The 20,716-nt window shown below is 36.2% G+C and overlaps 1 protein-coding gene across 1 annotated transcript in view; it reads right to left on the bottom strand.

Annotated features, from left to right (window-relative positions):
- Positions 1–20,716, bottom strand: part of PAPSS2 (3'-phosphoadenosine 5'-phosphosulfate synthase 2) — a 388,626-nt gene that overhangs the window by 81,760 nt on the left and 286,150 nt on the right. Inside the window, exon 8 of the mRNA XM_044056309.1 lies at positions 17,985–18,190. Coding sequence (XP_043912244.1) covers positions 17,985–18,190 — 206 coding nt within the window. The remainder of the gene's footprint in view (positions 1–17,984; positions 18,191–20,716) is intronic.

Raw genomic sequence — 20,716 nt, 5'->3', positions numbered from 1 at the left:
TTATTTTTTACAGCTGTTTTAAAACTCAGTAACGTTTCTGTTTAAAACGAGTATGAGGAAGCTCTATATATTCAAAAATAACTAAAACTTTCTGTAACTTAAAATGTATGCTAACCTTATTAATGAAGCTTTCACACAATCCCTTTAGAGCAGCATTATATGGTCTATAGAGGCTGCTTTCAGAGATCTTTCCCTTGTGTATCATGTTTCTTCCCCCAATCTTGCAATTCCTATCACAAGTTTCCTTAAACCAGAAGCTTCTTTTGCTACACTGAAGTAGTAATATTGAGTATAAAATTAAAAAGCATGTTTTTAACTTACAAAATAATTTCTAAACTCAGTGATTAATGTAAATAAGTCTTCAAAACCTTCCAATAATGTCCATTCAAAAAGTCCCTTCGTTTCCTGTTTCTGGAGGGGTTAGAGGTCATGTAGCACTTCCTTTCTCATGAGCTGTTCAAAATGAAACCAGGCTGCTTGGAAGCTGATATAAGCTTGTGCCATTAAGAAAAACACTTTTGAAACACTATTAGAATTTCAGGCAGGAAAATGAGGTAAAAGAAAGATTACAAAAGTTGAAAGAGCTCATGATCACTCTGGGGTAGCCACAATCTATGTAAAAAAAGACAATTTAACAGTTTTAGTAAGAAATAAAGAAAGGAGTTCAACTAGGCCCCAGTTAAAGAAAAAAAAATATTAAGTACATGTTATTTAAGCATTTCCCCAAATATTTAGTAAGGTTGCTGTTGATTACTTGAATGTTTAAATTTAACAGAAAACCGTGACAGAACATATCTGCACATTTTCTTTCTTTTAGTATATCGTTTTAAATAAAACTTTCACTCTGCATCAATCCAAGACTAATTATCATTACTTGTATGTCGTCTTGTTGATATTTAAAGTAAACTATAAAACTTTAAACAGTTGTTTAAAGTCAGATTATATATTTCACATTACAAACTACTAATATAACTATTACTTATACTTTTATCCCATCTAGTGGAAAATCAGATGTATTTCAATAAGCAGGAAATTATTGCTTACTGAAACTTTATTTTAATATGAAAAAATGAAAAGATCAAAAGGTTTACCTTTTGATAAAATCCATTAAGAAATCCTTCAAAAAAACTAATTGTTATAAAACCATGCATTGTACACCGACATGTAGTATTTTCATTTGTCTCTGAGTTTTTTATTTTTGTCTTTTACTGTCCATTCATTTTTTGTAACATGTCTTTTCAGAGACGAGTTCTTCAATGGGATTGAGTAAGTTGTTTTTTTCTGTACAAAATAAACAGCATCATCTAGGGTTTCAAATGTTTTTCTTCCTACTGGCAAAAAAGTCTTAATTTTGTTTGGCAATCTAGATATGTTTTTATTCCAGATTTCTTTAGACTTTTCAGCAAGGGAATACATGCTTCCCTTTTCGAGACAAGTAAAGAAGAAAAGTCAGTGTTAGATCTGATAAGATTATCACCTAATTTGATGGGAGATACACACTAGCCAGTTTTTAGAACTAAGTCTTTGTTCAGACTGTAAATTAATTTCACTATTATGGATCTTGGATTTGACGTTTTTCAAACAAATTGTTGTTGATAGGGATCTATGTGCCCTCTCTATACCATACAACAAACCCAATATTCTTTCCATCTCCAAATCCTGGTTCAAATCACACATAAAACATTCAGAATTGATTCCACCCAACTACTGTATCATCAGAAATGATAGAACTCATAAAAAGGGGGCAGTGTCACTCTCCTGTACTCCTCATCCCCCCTTAGTTACCCCATATTCCAAACCTATTCCCAAATTTAGCAATGCTGAATTAATCCCAGCCCTTCTTCACATAAACACACAAAAATCAATCTGTATTGTCATTCTTTATATCCTTCCTGGAGACAATGTCCCAATCCGAGAGAACATTCTCTCCTGGCTCTCTACCAATATCATTAACAAAACTATAATCCTGGGGGATGTTAATATTAACTGGGACACAATTCAATCTCCAACTAACTCTCTAAATATAAATCTCTAACTTCACTCAACTTATTAACTCTACAACCAGACCTTCCAAAGACTTCCTTTCTGGCAGCACTCTAGAATGGATTCTAGTTTCCCATCCCCACTAAATCTCCAGCAGTGGTCCCTTCCAGACCCACTAGGGGACCACCTTCCCACTTTTGCACATTGTCTCCCCTCCTTCCTACCTATATCCCACACCTACACCTCTACTCAGTACCTAAAAAACTTTAAACCCGATGCATTCTCAGATGCACTAAAAAGAACTAACTGGAACCCACTAAAAACTTTATCCCTGGAAAATGCTATCGCTCACTTCAATTCAACCTTCTTAAAATTGCTAGACTCCTTTGCTCCCTGGAAAACTAAACACATAAAAAGTAACTTCGTCCCTTGCTAATTAAGAATACCTTAGCCACCATGCACCTCTGTGATAAAAACTTGGAAACACTACCATAAAACTAAAACTACTGCTTCCCTTAATGAATACAAATCACTCCACAACAAAGTAAAAAACTGATTCTCTCAGACCACTCTCCAAACAAATCACAACAATAACCCTAAAAAATTCTGGGATGGAATCTCCTCTCTCCTCAACCCAGGTAAAAAAGAAAACCCCTGCCCTGACCCAAATGCCTCTGACTCAGATTTAGCTACTTAATTCAACTCATTCTTTGTTGACTCCATATCTAAACTTACATCTTCCTTCACTAATAATCCTGTTCCCCCAAAACAACCTCTATACTTCCCCTCCCCCCCAGTACCCCTGGCTCCCAGCCTCCTCCTTCTCCATAAACCCTATCCCCATCTCTACCATAAAAAACTTCTTCTAAAATTGAAACCATGCTCCAATGCCCCTGATGAAATACCATCCTACTTCCTAAAGATAGCCTCAGAATCCATTGCCTTCCCCATCTGCATCCTAATAAATCGATGGCTTTCAGAATGCCATGTTCCCTAGCTCTGGAAAAAAGCCTACATTATCCCACTCCATAAGCAGGGCAACAACAATGACATCTCCAACTTCTGTCTCATCGCAATCCTATCCCCTATTTCAAAACTTCTCGAAAAATGCATCCACCTACAACTTCTACCCTATCTTATAAATAATAACCTACTTACTCCCACCCAGCATGGATTCTGACCCAGCCACAGCACCACCACCGCCCCCTCTCCTTCCTAGAAACCATAAACAAAGCCCGAGACTCTGGTCATATTGTATCCACTTTCCTCTTAGACCTCTCTAAGGCCTTCGATACCTTCTCTCACAATCTTCTCCTTACTAAACTGACTAAACTAAATCTAGTCAACTCCTCTATTAACTGGTTCACCAGTTACCTATCTAATAGGCAACAAGCAGTTAAGTGGAAAAAAGCCACCTCAATTCCCAAACACTCCTACAGGTGTGCTCCAGGGCTCAATTCTAGTTCTCCTTTTATTCAATATTTTCATTTACTTCCACCATGCCATCCCTAATGCCAATCTCATCCAATATGCCAACAACACATCTATAATCTGCTCTGCTACCTCCATTTCCTCATTAATAAAGTTAACCCAAGATGCTTTCTCCTCCAATGAACAATAGATGCTAAACAACCATCTAGCACTGAATGCTACCAAGGTTAAACTAATGATATCCCCCCTCTAAAAGCATTAGCCTAGACAATAACTCTTTCCCTATCACCAGCCAAAATAATACTCCTCTCGAAACAGTCTCCACTGCTAAACTATTAGGAATTCTCAATGACAACCAACTAAAATTCGATACCCATATCCATGCAAACATCAAAAAAACTCACAAGAAACTCGGCATGCTTTACTGCCACAACCATTTCATCTCTCCCTCCACCAGGCTTGTTCTTGCTAACACATACCTAATCCCTTCCCTCCTGTATGGGGCCTCTATTCTTACTAACCTGCAAACCTCCCTCAAATCAAAACTTTCTCCTGTTACTATAAAATTACAAAATTCGTAACTGGCCACAGATCAAACACCCATCACTGCATCTCCCTGCGCCAACTGAACTGACTAGAGCTGCTCAATTATCTTACCTACATTCAACTCATCCAATCACACAAACTTATTTTCAGTCCCTCTCTCTGCCCCTACCTTCCAAATGCACCTTCCTAACAGATGTCTATGATGCACCTTCCAAAATTTAATATAACTACATAAACCTGCCCGCCCACCAGGGAAACATCTTCTGTCCATCTGCCTAGCTCATCCCTGAAATTCTCTCCCACCTGTTATCCATACCACAAACAGTCTATCTTCAAAACTTTACTTCACTCACACTTAATCTCACAATGGGAATGTTTTTGCTCCCATCCTTTATAACTTCTTTGACTATACTCATCTCTATATCAAACACATCTGCTAATAGCCTCGTAATTTCTGCAACAATTTTCTATTTTCAATTTTCATCATTATCATAATTATCATACTATAGTAGTAACTTAATTTGTTTGAAAGAATTTACATGCATTTGCCCCCTTAAACACCAGTTTTACTGCAACTATTGTTACCTGCATTTTTTCTAACTCATTTATTAATCTATAAGTTTTATAATCTTTGCAATTTTGTAATTTTTGTCGTTTTCAATATTTGTATTTTCTGGAGCTCTTTCCCCCAGGACTCCATTGAAAACAGGTTCCATGTGGCCCAATGAACCATCCTAGTAAACAAACTGCAAATAAATAAAAATAAATGATAGGCCTTCAGGGAGGTTTACCATTTTTGGAATCTAAGTAGTTTAAAAGTTTACCATATTTTCTCCTTCTTGCTTCTGGGGCACTCCATATATCCTGATATTGTTCCTTCTTGCCCTGTTTTCAAGATCATCTATCTTCTCCAGGAACTTGTTTTGTTTTAAAATTAATTAAGTGTTACTTTCACCTTCAGTCAGTCTACCATCTAAATCAGTGTGAGTCTTCCGTGACTTCACTTATTAATTCATTCTGCTTTTTAGAGTCTTCTTTGATTGTGTCTACCTTAGAGTCTAGTTCATCTGATTTTAACAATAAGTCCTGAATACTATTGATGATAGATTGTAGCTCCTTCTTCACAGTGACTTCTTGAAGTTTTGCCTTACAGTGAGTCATTTTCATTTGATATTTTCAAGCTGAAGTTTTGACAAAAAAATTTTAAAAAAAAGTGTTTTTTTTCACCAGTCTCAAATAGCTTCCAATTCATTATTTCATCTTTTTAGAAGTTTTTTTTAGTGAAAGTAATAATTAAATCCTGTCAAAAATGTACATGAGAAGCACAACAAAATTCATGTGCTGTTAACTGCTTATGATCTTGGCCCTTCAGTCTCGCATTCTGAACATGTCCCCAGTTTTGGCTGCAGGGTTGGGGGAGTGGTGCTTACAGGAAGTTTCAATGGTCTTAGTCAAATTCCATCTGTAATTGCAGTTGCACTCACAACACCTCGCACTCATTTATTAGTTTCACCTGTGCTTTTTAGCTTGGAGAAAAATAGCCTTTCAGGAACTGCATGACCTCACTTGCTACTACCTTTCAGGAAAGCGCATGAACAATGCAAAGCTAAAACATTAGTTATTTTATTTCATATTTTATTTTGTGCAGATTTATAAATGCTAAGTGTATGATGTTATGCATGACTGCCACTTGATCTGTAGAAAGAATCAGAATGATGCAAGTTTCGAACAGTAGTAGAAGCACTTTTTTTCATGTATTGTTTTTTGATGTCTGAATATTAGCCAAATGTAATAGTTTCCTGAACTATTGTAAAAAAAATATATACATATATATATATATATATATATATATATATATATATATGTATGTGTGTGTGTGTGTGTGTGTGTGATGCAAGCAATAGATTCATTTTAAACAATGAAGTCCAAAACTTACTGTCACAGTGGGGGTGGGGGGCTGTACTCTATGGCAACCTGTGATAGTTATACATACTAATTCTGAGATTACTTTTCTTTGGAGTAAGGGGAATAAGTCAATGGACTGCTAAGATTTAGTATGAATTCACTAAACTGTACTCTTTTGACTATACTGCTTACAGTCATGCTATGCAGAATAAATAAAGGAAAAGAGCTGCACAATTAAGACAAGCTTTTTGACAAGTGCATAAAAAGTAAACACTGAGAGTTTGGTCTAACCACTCCCACCACAAACACACATACAAAAATGTAATAACCTTATTGTTTCCCAGTGACTGGGGACTGAAAGCTTTGACAGGAACTGATTATTTAAAAAAAACAGTAACAGTAGAAATCAGACAACAGCTTTAATTCACCAAGGTTAAGCGGTTTTGTTCCTTTTCATACAGAACTTCATCAGAACCATTTAAGAGTGAGGAACTTAATACAGCCTATCTGCCTTTTTAGAGGCAGCAGGCTGGCTATCAGGAAAATACAGGCAGAGACACCCACATCCTCCAAAGCTGACAGAACTGGAAGAAATGATGAAGGTTCCATAAATTCCTTCTGTAATAGCTCATAAAAGTTTCTGAGGCACTGACAAAATCTCAGTATACTCCCACTGGAAAAAAAAACTGGCACATTCTAGAAATTGTCTCAAAGACAGAGGAACTACAAAGAGAGAATCAGAAACTGAGGTCTCCTCTGAGTTTGAATCAGAAAACTGAGGAGAAAACCTGTAATCTGTCCCTTCATCTTCTTTTTATTAATACCATTATTAAATTACCACTTAAGACATAGACAAACATACATTTCTGTAAAAGAAAACAAACCATATTAGCATGTTCACAGTTATAAACATTATACATCACAAACATTCTTTTATACAGTTATCATCAATCCAACATTACATAAATTGCTCAGTTCCTGCCTTCCCTTAATCTTCACTACTCCTCCTCCAAAACATTATTATGCATGTATTGTTCCCACAATTCTCATTTTTTTCTATGAGATTTGCTCCTACCCTTTTCTAACTATCCCACTTCCATTTATTTTATCTCTGTTACAATATTCACTATTTCAAATACAGTTGGTTTAGACTTTGATTTCCATTATATAGTAATTGCTTTTTGGCAGTCAACAAAATTAAACATAACAAGGCCTTACTATATTTCAATTGAGATCCTGTGTCCCAGCTCAAAAAAAAAATTTCCTAAGTTACACTCATTTGCTTATCCAATATTTCTGACAGAGTACACTGTAGGGAATTTTTAAAGTCTGCCATCTCATTACAGTCCCAAAACATATGTTTCAAGTTACCTCTTTCTTCCCATCACACCTCCAGCAATTGTTATCTACCTGAGTAAAAACCAAAGCAAGTGCTGTATAGTGAGACCAAAAACAGGAGAAATTCATCAGAAGACATATTTTAAAACTTAATTTTAATATTTTAATATGATATATTTATTCAATATATTTTTTTCAGGATTGAAGTCATGTTTTAAGTTTTAAATGTTTTAATACGTCTTTTATACATTTATATTGCCAATTTTAAATAATTTGTTTAGTTTTTACTAGCTCACATTTTAATTAGCTGTAATGTGATTGGAGAGGCACTATCTAAGCAAAAGTGTTTAACCTGCTTTTTTATGAGTCATATTCATTCATGCATCTGAAGAAGTCTGTATGTTTTCATCCTCATGGTGTGCTGACTCTGAATAAACCTTTGTGCTGCACTTAATTGGCTACTTGTGCTGAATTTTTCCTGTTTTTAGTCTACCTGAGTAAAAAATCTTTGGTGTCTGCTCGGGTATAAAAATACTTCTAAGCAAAAATCCTAAATCTTCTATACTTTGTTGCATATTTGACAGTCATATATGTCTTCCCATTGTTTCCTTGCGAATTGCTTATCCAATCTGTTTCCAATCTTTTTTAACCTCCTCTGATTGATTCCTATAGTTATCGTGCAATATTTTATATGGTCTACTAATTGCCCCTTTTTTAACACCAGCTTCTGTTCTACATTGAACTAAAAGACTCTAGCAGATCATGTATTTCACTCAGTACTCCCCTATCCCTTTCTCTTTGCTTATATTCTGATATCAATCCCTGATAGGAAAGGCAGTCTCTAGCCTACAGTTCAAATGTCTCCGTAGCCATTTCCCATTCTGTTATCTTTCCCTCTCTAGTTATTTGCTCCCAGTATCTTGGTTCCTTTGCCAGTTTTCTCCAGTAAAATCTAGCCCCCTCTTGCCTATTCTCTGTACCCCTAATTGCAGTCATCCCTACTGGCAGAATTTCCTTTCTCCATTCTTGTGTTGGCTTAATTCTTAGTGTCCCTTCATTTTCTTGTCCAGATTCAGAATACTGAATCTGTTCAGGAAAGGATGCATCCTTCTTTCTTTTAACATAAATAAATAAATAAAACCCTGAACCAGACCCAGAAAACTACTCCTGTCTAAGGAAATGTGAGGAGGTGTAGATACATGTTTAGTTTTCTGTTTCTTTTTGACAGAAATAAAATGAGACCAACAGTGTTATAAATGGCAGCAGTAGCTTTCCCAGAAATGAGCACAACATTCTAACAAAACAAAAACATTTTCTTTTCAAGAAAGTCATTCTATATTGCAGACGTTATAAACAAAAGGATTGTGTCTACATCCCAGGATGCCACTGTCTGCCTTTACTCAGCTCTCATTAGGCCAATCATTGAATATAAATGGCATGTAAATGTCCAGACACATGCAATAAATTGAAAGCCCACACAGATATCTTCCTAAAAGGATGCAAGGCCTAAACAACATGTCCTACATGGACGGACTAAAAATCCTGACACTATACTCGGTATCCTACAGACTGCTAAGAGGCGACTTGCGTCTGGCATGCAAAGCATCCTCTGATCCAATATTGATAGATTTATTGCACATTGGCAAATCAAATGGCACCAGAAATGCTTGGTCTAGGGATCTAAGCTTTTTCTGTAACATCAACAGAATGGTTTGGAGGGACAAGTATATCTTGCAGAGGATAAAGCTGCTCTGGAACAGATTCCCCATCCACATAAAATAAAGTTCATATACAAGCGCAACCTGGATCTATGGATGGGAAACAAAATTTACCCCCAGACTATCCCCTGTACTACTGATGGACAGACGCAGCTCTTAAATGCTTTATCCTATGCATGGGTCCCCTAAAATTATCTGTGGTAAGATCCCAGTTATTCTTATTCGCAGTAATATATAATTATTAACCATGGGATGGGCAAAGACAATCTCTAAAAAATGCAATAGCTTAATTTGAGCACAAAAATGGAAACTGGCTAGGCTTAAAATGGCACACAAGGGCATCTAGCCTAGTACTTTCCTATGAAAATGGAAGCCCTCCTTGTTCCCTCTCCCAGGACCAACAAGAGTGGCTCTCCATTGCCCATCAGCCACAGAGGACATGGCTAACACCCAGAGTAGCTGTAGGTGCTACATCACAGGGATTCAGGGTAAAAGATGAATGGTCTGAGGTACAACAAATGGCCACAGCAGAGTCGGCCACCTGTGGCTGAGGCAAATTGTTAGCCTGCTGTGGTGGGAAAGGCTTTTTTCTTAACTTTTTATTTTTGGGACTGAATGAAGGACTTGCTGTGTGTTTTATGGTCAAGCCAAAAATGGTGTCTCTTTTGCAGGGAAAGCAACCAGCAAAAGACAGTAAAATTTAATATCTTCAAAAGTCACTTTTTTCACACAAAAATACTGCAAAGAAGCACTTTAAAACACAACTTACCCAAAGAAAAAAAAGTTTTCAAATACTTTAAACAACTTTTAAACCAACAGGAAAAAAGAACACTCACATTTAAAAGTACAATACAGTCTCATGACAGACTGTTAAAACACAAACTCCTAGCTTTAAAATAATTTTCCTGAAGTATTAATAATCAATAAACATAATTGAATTGAAGTTTTTTTCCCCAAAAGGAACTTAACTGCCCAGCAAAGGAAAAGTACAAGCCAACTGTCAATTCTCAAAAGCCTCAGAGGACCATGCTCTTCGACAGCAGTAAAGCTCTGAAGGGCTTGGCACCCAAACTTGTCTTTTAGTCAGCTCAGCTTGAGCTGGCTGACAGTTTGGGTGCATTGAAGGTGCCCTGAAGCTTTGAATGCTGGCTGGCTATTATACCCTTGATAGAAATAACCCATATAGCTAAGGCTACTGCAGCAGCTATCAATATGATCAACATTAACCCACTCTACTCAAGCGACATCTGCAGTCTTTATTAGTGACAAATCAGTAATGTGTGTTTGTGATGCAAAAACATGGTCACAAAGTGGACTACCAGGCAAGAGCTAGACACTTTGCTGCTGTTCTTTTTCAAGGTATGCGATCAGAAACGTTCTTCTCCTACTGTGGGGGATAACTTTGTATTCCACCCATACAATATTATCACTGAAAATACAGGAAGGAAAAACTAGGTACAGTTGTTTGGACTACTCACCATGACAGGTAAAGACTGAATCACTTTCTCTTCTTTCAGAATTATGTCCTCACACTTCCCACTTATTTTGTTGTCATATATTCCTCTTCTCTTTCTGCAGTGGTCTACATGAGAACTGCTATGACTGCAGTATGGATGCCAAGGTGACTTGCAGGTTGCTGTGCTTTAACTGGATAGACAGAGTTACTGAGTGGACATTGCTTTTATGCAAGAAGTGCATCCACATTGCGCCTACAGTCGCTCTTTCAGAAACAATGTAAAGTACACACTTATTTATGTAGTGATAATTTTAGTGCCATGCACCCTAAAAAGATGAAGTTTCTCTTTTGCTGAAACATGTGAATTGCCATTGTTGAGCAAAAGTCATTTTTGCAGAATCTGCAGAGTGCCTTTTTGTATCACAGCAGTCAAAACAAACCTGCTTTTGTGGGGATTATTTGGAGCAGTGACATCGAGACTGAAGAAGGCTGCATCACAATGCATGCAGTATGTGGCTTCTTTATCTTGTTGTCAAATCTGCTTACCTCACACACAAATATCTCTTGCTGGGGAATTCTGGAAGGCCAGGTGCTGGTATTATTCATAGCTTATTAACCTAAGTGCTGGCATTATTCATAAGTTATTAGCGCCAAAAATACAGGAAAGACATGCATCATCTAATTTGGTGAGCACCTTGCACAACTATATATATATATATATATATATATATATATATATATATATATATATATATATATATATTTGCTGCAGCAGTCTTTCAGTTAACAAGTTTGTCAGTTAAGACTTGCCAGACAAAATTAATAATGAAGACCATTTTTTTACTTGTCAGTGTTACATAATGATAGATTATGTGCTATACAAGAAAGACAGTTTAGCTTACGATGTAGGTGAATGAGGTTCTCAATAACACTTGCAGCAATCATAGTTACTGGCCTAAAAGAGACTGCTTTCTAGTCTCAGTCTTATTGAACAGTGAGTGCTAAGGTCCATTTAGGGCTAAGTGACTTATCTTAGTGTTGCCAGTAGAGGAATATGCCACAATAAATACAGACGCAGTTTCTATTTAATTGAGTATGTTAATGTACATTAAGAATCCTATAGTTCACATTAAGGATAGACACTGGGAATGAAAGACTTGGATCCTGATCAGCATAACTTAATCAGAGAAGAAGATAAAACGTAACTGAAGGAAATATGTGAGTTGGAATTTAAAGGTATACTCAAAGAAAGCATTCTTCCACAAGCAACTCTTGACTTTCTGATGATATTTATCAGACAATGGAGAATTAGCAATGTGGTCTCGCTATTTTGGGACACCCTAGTTGTATAGATCTGTGTAAATTGGACATTAGGTTGTTCATTTTATTACTCATAATATTTATTCTTGCACTGTTTTAATTGTATGTTCATGCATATTACAATATGTTAGTAACATATTTTATTTTGAAGTGTCATGGTTTATTATCGTGAATTTTTAATATGAATTGTCGCCCTTTAAGTAAGAGATGTTTTTTCTGTATATTTAAAATTTGTTTTTTAAGGAAATTTATTATCAGATTGAAGTGACATTGTAGGATGTTTTACCTTATATAATGAGGCTATGGAAGTGATGCGAACCAATAGAATGATGTGTCTGCATATTTAAATTTGAATTTTACGTTGGTTAGTATTAAAAGTCTGAAGAAGCCTACGGGTGAAAGCGCTTACTGTTTTTGCAATAAAATTAGTGTCTTTCCACGAAGACGACTGCATCGTTATTTTCTGAAATACAGCTTGTTTGAAAAGTTTTATGGTTGGCATTTGGTTCCTGGGAGGATTTATATGCTATTTATTTTAATTTTGACTTTTACGCTTTTGGGAACCAAGCTCTGTTGACTCTGTGCTCTCTATTTGATTGGTTATATATATAAAAAAATATATAACTCACAAGCCCATAGTTCAGGGTATCTGTAGGTGGAAGTAGTAGTGACTTGGATGCAAGCAAGATGGAAAAGATCCAAGAGTTTGGAATGATGTAATATTAAAATTAACTATGAGACTTTCACAACTCATAAACAAGTAAATATTTTGAACTATGGCAAATATACCTGCTCTTTTCAGTAAAACTGACCTTGGCACAAGGTATCAGTTTGGACAGTTCTTGGTATATCCATCCATGTATATCAAGTGGGTAAGACAGTTGAGTGGACAGTGGTACTAGAATCATAGGACACACCCGCATAATTTACTTTCTTTTGTGATCAAAATGTTGAAGCATCAGAAAGACTATTTGCTTCCTTAGGCCTCTGCCTGATGTGTTAAGACACTTTCATAAACTACAGTGGCAAAAAGTATCAATTTAAACTCCCACTGTAGGAATCTGTACTCACCACATCCATAGAATTCTGTCACTTAGATGAGAAAGATCTAGAGACATGTAACTGTGGGTCCAGGGGTCCTGGATTACTGTGGTGCATAATCACTCAGGAAATAAAATGCATACTGTTTATTAAATGCTAGACACTAGGAAACTTTGCGTTTCCATTAAAGGCCTATATATTTTCCCAGGCTTTTGCAAAGTCTTAATTTGGTGTTGATTCTAGTTTTCATATGTTATTTTATGTAATATATTTTGCTTTAAGATATGCTGCAATAAAAATAAAGTTTATTTAGTTGAATTGACAGAGATATTTCAAAAAGAGTACATGCATATTTGACCCTAGCAGTCTCTATGCTCCAGAGTTTAGGATTTTCACTCAGCACTCTTTGTTACTTTTAGTCTCAGTACCCAAAGTATACATCACATTACTTCAAATATGCAGTCTAGCTGTGATTTTATTAAAACATAATGATGTTTTTTTTCAAATTTCCAGTTGCTTATCATCAGGACTAAAGTATATGTATACCTCTCTTACATGTGTACCTCCCTTACTACCAAACAATGGAAACTGTACCTTAGTGTTAATCCCACTAAATTAGTTTACTGACAAACACGTATCAATTAATTAATAGAATACCTCAAAAGTCATACTGCTGACAAACAGTACAGTGAAAGATACCATAACTGAAATGAAGAGTACATTTCAAACCACATAATGACGGGGGGGTAAATGCACATGTTCTTCTGCAAGAGGTTCTATGCCATCTGTGACCCGTAAATATTAAAATTAACTATGAGACCTTCACAACTCATATACAAGTAAATATTCTGAACTATGACAAATATACCTGCTCTTTTCAGTAAAACTGACCCTTAGCAAGTGGTCATGGTCATTTATGGATATAAGGAGTAGAGGAGAACCACTGCTGGCTTCATTATACAGACCCTCTCCCACACAAGTAAAACTTTGCCCTAACGTAAAAAAGGGGAACCCCATCTGCCAAAGCATTAAAAAATTCTAAATATTTGTAGGAAACAAAGATGAGGAAAAACTTCACTTATGTCCCTACTCTTTCAGGATGATGATAATAATGTCAGACTTGCTCCTCCCCTGACTGGTAATTTCATGGTGACTTGTTCCTCCACTGACTGGTGCTTTTATGAAGGTGATGATAATGTTAAACTTGCTCCTCCCCTGACTGGTGATTTCATGAAGATGACAATTACAATAGGCTACACCCCTGACTAGTGCTTTCATTGTGATGAGAATAATGTTAGACTTACTCCTCACCTGACTATTGCTTTCAAGTCTAAATCATGGTGAGGAACATTATATAGTTTATATTCCTTATTGTTCTCCATTGAAGGGGTTTGCCATACATTCAGTGTTAGTGATATCCATACTAAATAATACTGAATCATGCTCATTTTTCAAAATTGCACTTGTAAAAAGAAATGCATTTTAGAAAGCCTGTGAGCATCCTTGTTGTATTTAATAGGAACCTGTTAGTATGCAATCCATATTTCGCCCATTTGTCCTCCATTATGAGAGGTAGACTTCCACATTTTGAAAATGGGAGACTGAGAACTATGATAATATTAGACTTGCTCCTCCCCTAACATGTTTTCACAGTGATGACAATAATATCATATTTTTTCTTCTTCCTCACTTTAAAGCTAAGCAACTTTTCATTCTTGGAAGTGTCTGCCAGCTAAGATTATTTTCACCCTTGCCTGGAAGACTGTAAGTAGTCACAAAACTAGCACTAATGGGTCATTTTTGAGTAATCGGATGATAGCTTGACTGATGTGCAGTCAGTTGTACAGAAGTGGTCACCAAAGAAACATCAGTGGACAAGCAGATACAATATATACTGACTTTTTTAATTGAATCTGCATGTGTGATGAAACAAAGTGTCTCTACTCATTGCCTTTAGCACTTTTTATCGTTATTTTTCCTAGCCTTTTTCTTTTTGCATGGTATTGCTGACAGGTTTGACGGATTTCCATAAACTGAAACATTGCTTTTTCTGTACCTGCTATTTATATTTCTGTTTCCAATAAGCATTACAACATATGACCACAGGACAGTCTCAGAAAGTAAGACTTTTAGGTTGGTGAGAGAGGGACATTGCCAAGCACTAATGCTATTGCTGACTTACAGACAGAAAGAGGGCTTCAAATGGAGTCGCCATGAATGATTAATAAAAAGCTTGGTGAAGCATGTTCAGTGACATGTTAACTTAGTGCAGCCTTCCTTTCTTCAGCACGCTACTGATCCAAAATCCTGATGTTGTTCTGAAGCCAGACTGGAGGCATTGGCCAACAACAAACTCAATGTTTAGTCAGTTAAGTGTTTTAATTATTTTTAAGTATGATAAAATAAAATGGTTGGCCCTGAATCTAGCTGTACAGAGAAGCTACAGCAACATCATCATGCTCTTTGCTGTACAATGTGCACACACAACATAAATGGTATGTCAGAAATCTTTGCGTGCACTCCTCAGCCATTTCTATAGCTCAAAGAAGCAAACATTCTGTTCTGAACTGATCAGTCATTCAAGCCTCAACTACAAAGCCAGACAATGTATTATAAATGACCTCATGAACTGCAATATCAAAAATAATACTAGACTTAATCCCTAACAGTTTGACTTTGTGTAGGGTAGATCCTGTATACTGATTATTGTAAACTTCTTTGAAAGGATTATAAAGGCTAACGACAGTGGCCATGCAGTACACATGGCATAACTGGTCTTGACCAAGGCTTCCAATGCAATTCTCCATGCTGGCAACATTCAAAAGCTAAATGTTTTAAAAACTGACCCATATATCCCATGATGAATAGCTAACTGACTGAAAGACAGAACCCACACACTGCAAGTTACAGACACGTCATCAGAAAATATGACAGTGACCAATGATGTCTCTTACGGGTTAGTACTGGGTTCTCACCCTTCTGACCTTTACTTCTCAGATCTCCAAGCAAGATATCTGGAAAACAAAGTTTGCAGATGATTGTGAACTGAGGATTGTTGTTAAGTCACCATCTGATACCCAAATCCACCAGAACAAACTCTTCCTTGTAAACTTATGGTGTACAAAAAATGGGCTTAAATTAAATGCTAAAAAGTGTAGCATCATCATTTTTAGTAAGCGACTGCTCCCCTCATCATACCATACAGGCAATGCACCACTGCAAAACAAATTGTAGTCAGGGACCTAGGAACCTATACAGATAATCCCCTCTCTTTTCACCATCATGTAACAATAGTTGTCAAGAAATCCTTTCATTTGGCATAGCTATTTGCCAACAGTATATCATCAAGATCTAAACAGGTAATCCTTCTCTTATACTCAGCAGTGATCAGACCAATTACTCAGTACAGTTTGCCTTTCGGGATATATTTTACTAAATCTATGAACCTATGAACACTTCGAGCAATTAGAAAAACCCTAAAGGTTCTCCTTCCTACAGCTAATCTTCAGTAGCCACCAGCTACTCTCCTCTTTCACCGACTCTAATGGACTTACCTTAGCCCACCCCCCTACCGGCTTAACCCGGCCCATGTCTAGGGTGAGTGAAGCAAAAGAGGACACTGGTGCAGTATCATATTACTGCTGGAGAATTTGTCTTAACTCATTCCAATCATTAACAACCTTGCAAGTTCCTCTAAAGTATTGCAGTGGCAGATGCATGACTGCTGCAGCACATGCTCAACTTCCAACTTTATTCAATAAGAAGCTGCCATAAGATGAGTCTGTTCACATTTTAAGGTAAAGTGACAGTCCCAAAAGGATTTCCTGTAATTAATTTGGTAAGCACAGACCAGTAACACAGGTAATCTCATTGTTTTGATCTATAACTTATAACAGAACCATTATGGCATATCACTTCATGAATGTATGGAGAATGACACCAACATGGTTAAGATTCCAAAAGAGGTCAGACTCTTAGCAGTGCTGGTTTTCGTTCTCCGTATATTTTGTACTTGTTTATTTTGAGACATTGTTTTTCTCACACAAGTTTTATACCTGTTGTTTCATTTCATGAATGTAATAATTCTTGGAAAATACCTTTCACTCACTGTGCAGTGACTTTTTTATAGTCTTAAAAGTACAATAACTATCTAATACTGAAATAAAGAAAATGTTTAAAGCTGTATGCTTATGTATCATCTGGCAAACAAGGGTGCATCACAAAAAATATCCATTATTTTCACCTGTAACTTAAGAAATACCCATTTAGAAAGGCAATATCAAATCCACGCACGTATTTATCATCAACAAAGACTTTTTAAATTCTTTATAAAAAGGAGACTGGAGTGTAATCCACCCCTGACAGGTCAGATGCAAGATCTTCAGGTATCCTTGACTGTGTATTTTCCGCTTCAGTTTTTCACAGTTGTTTTACAATTTTATAAGACAGCAATTTTCATTTGCATGAATGTAGAACGCTGCATTTTAAATGCCATTCCCCTGCTGTGAATTGTGTTTGCTACCCATAGGAGGAAATATTTAAATAATATTTTTATGTGGAAAAAACAAACTTCACAGATCAGAATGCAGAGTGGAAAGTTAATTTGCAAAGAACCCCTATAGGAAATTGTCTTCCTTTAACAGTAGGACAACAATAAATACATAGAAACTCTCGGCAAGATAAGGGACAATACTCTTTCATATTGTTTAGCTGAACAAGAGTGTTCCTTAATGGGATATACTAAAAACATACGTATGTAAAAATATCAGTGCAATATTAGCTCCTCTCAAATTTTTTTTTTTTTGTAGCAGATGAGTTGCAGCAATAACCACAGAGTAAGGCCCTTGTCTTGTTCAGGAACTCATATATATATATATATATATATATATATATATATATATATATATATATATATATAGTATAAAGTGGTAGTCCCCAAGGCAATACAGTAACCATGACGAAAATATAAAACTCTCTTAGGCACAGGAGGAAATAAATGCTTTACTGGATGAAAAGCATTAATACGATTACTAAAACATATATTTCATTATTTAATTCAGTGTTCCCTACTTTTAGGGGACAGAAATGTGCAACGATATAATAGAAGCAGTTGCTATATTACAAAATTTGCTTGCAGTCACTCAGTTATGAGATCAAATTATATAGAAAATGAGCAGAGATTTGAATGTTTCAAGTATCGAGATATCTTTTAGCCTTGATACTGTTGTTAATCATGCTAAACATACCTTTATGTATGGATGCTTCACACAGGTGGTTCCCCACTGACGAGCACAGCGCTCTTCTTTTCTGTGGTCATAGAACTCTGGATTTCTCAGAATGGCAACTCGGCGACCTAAACACTCAAGGGCAAAAGCTTTATATTCACATAACCGCTCCTTATGCTCCGTTTCAACAGGAAGTACAACTGGAATGCTCAGGTTAATTACTCCACCTGCAGCGAAAACCCCAAATAACAGTCTTGATTATAAAGAAAAACAAAACACAATGGCAGTGATGCCTATAACATGAAAAAAGCACATTTCATACATTCTGTGTTCTATCAACATTCAAAGTAATAAAACACGAAAGTGAAAATTGAGAAAACAGTTCTTGCTCCCCAGTCTTGTGACATTTAATATAAAATATAAATATTTTCCTCTGCCTGTTTTCCCCACCCCTTATCAACCACCAGCCAACCCCTGCCAATCAAATGACTCTTGTTTTCCTGCCATAATGGTGACTGCTGTAGTGGGGGGAGGGGGGGAGACAGACAATGGTTGACCATCATCTGGGAAGGTGGGGCTTTTCTGGACTTACTTTCCCCTTCCATCCTTGGATAATAGGCATCTCCTGTTAAAGCAGTGAAAATGCATAGTTCTGTGGTGGGTATGTGACAGAGCACTCTTTGGCAGGCTGAAAATACCTCACCTTTTCCAATTTTCCTTGCTGTTATACCATATCCACACCTCTCACATATATAATTTCTGAAATAAAACAGAATGTGAAAGAAGTGTTTGTAAAAAATGTGTTTAATACTACATTAAAGGCATACAACATATGATCAAGTGCTGATATGTATGGAAATCAATGAAGGGAGCCTTCATGAGTCTTTATGCCTCATCAGGATGGCATACCATCTCAAAAATGAAAGAAAAGCTGTTAAAATACAAAAATACTTGTAGGAATAAGATGTCCAAATCTGGAGCATAGTCCCATTATGCAAAATATTTAGAAAATATCAACTAATAAATTACCAATGAATTCAAAAGCTGAAGATGTAAATTATGTGAATAGGTCTATTTATTGTTTTCTTTCATATTTTACATATATTTATTAAAAAAAAAAAAGCATGGCTACACTTTCCAGCCCAGCGTATTGTCTTTGTTCCTACACTTGCTCTTCAGATTTCTGCAGTATACGAGCTGTCTTTTCCTCAGATCTTCAGTGGTGGGTTTCATTAAACACTAGCTGAGTAAGACAGTTGTATAAATACTACTAATATGCTGCAAGTCAAGGTTTTCCCTTCAACTCCAACAGTCATTGACTTCAGAGTTGCTAGCAGGGTCTCCTGCATGAGTGAATGGGGATTTTGTCCCCTACCGTAAACAAATTCATGTGTCATTAACATGTTTCAACAAATGCAGTGTTATGTTATTTCAAGGAGTGAAGCTGCATTTGCTGACTATGCTTTCAGTGATGTGGACTGGTTCTATGCAGAATGGCTACTGATATTTTAAGAATAAGTTATTTTCTAAACTTTAAAATGGCCATTCTTAAAACAAGATTAACATGCAAAATCATACAGCTTATTATGGGACACACTAGAAAGTATAAACAGTCTCAAGTTATTTTTATTTTTACCTTTAATTTTTTTTGAAAATACTTTACAGTGATAGCAAAGTGATTATAACACAAAAGTGCAAGTGTGTCAGGTTTTCACCATTACATCTCTGACAGCAAGAAACTCTTGAAGCAGTAGGCATTTGACTTTTCCATTACCCTTCATTGGATGTATGCTTTCCCCGCAGTCAAAGCATCCATTTAGCATGAAGTAATGTCTAGATGGAGTCTTGGCACCTTTAGTATTAACTTGTAATATTTCTCAGTAAATGTGGTATTACATCACACTGCCTTCATTTCCTTTAGCAAGGAACACACTACCAACATAACGGACAATTATTTTCAACAAATGTAAATTTTCACAGTAAATAATATACATATTTTCAGTAAACCACTAAAGAAAAGAACATTCCAGCTGGGGTTGTTGAAGGGTATCAGCATGACTGCAAGAAATTCTCTCTGTCTCAGAGTTAAAGTTAATCTGCGCACCTCATAAAAATGGTACTGACTTTCTTTGAGGAAAACTCCTGCAGCTGTACAACACATGGGAATAATCTGAAATGGTACTTCATCCCTTGAAAAAGCATAGAATGGCAGACACGTGTGAAGTGGTACCTTGCAGGTCTGCCTTTTCAAATTCAGTCCTAGTCTTGGAGTGAATAACCAGTTTAAATCAGTCTGTGAACATGTATGTAGTTTTACAAGATGCATTACCTATATATTAAGCAGGAATTTTTTTAAAGGTAGCAGCTATAGTAACAGCTATTTTAGTGATGTGATTTTTAATGAACACTGTGCAGGCTTTTCTATAACTGCCACAATAAAAATCTATGCAGTGGGTTAACCACTTACAGTATGGTCTATGACTGGAAATGTTTCGCTATTCTGTATAAAAGAAACAAAAATAATATGATTCAGATGTTTCTGATGTATTTTGTCCTGGCAATTAAATATCTGAGCTGTTGATGCATATCCAAAGTGTTGAACACTTTTTCTCTGTTTTGTTCCTATTGTTGAAATAAGAATGTAAGTTAGATTGAATGACTGAAATGTTAAGCAGAAACTCCTTTAAGCATGGAGGGACTTGTTCTCAGTGATACGTCATCCAAATCAAGGTGCTTTACTCATTAACGGCTGC

Source organism: Protopterus annectens, chromosome 14.part0 (assembly GCF_019279795.1).
Source record: "Protopterus annectens isolate FY-2018-M chromosome 14.part0, PAN1.0, whole genome shotgun sequence".
NCBI classification, from domain to species: domain Eukaryota; kingdom Metazoa; phylum Chordata; order Ceratodontiformes; family Protopteridae; genus Protopterus; species Protopterus annectens.
The sequence above is the reverse complement of the archived record's forward strand: the minus strand, read 5'-3'. Positions and strand labels throughout refer to the sequence as shown.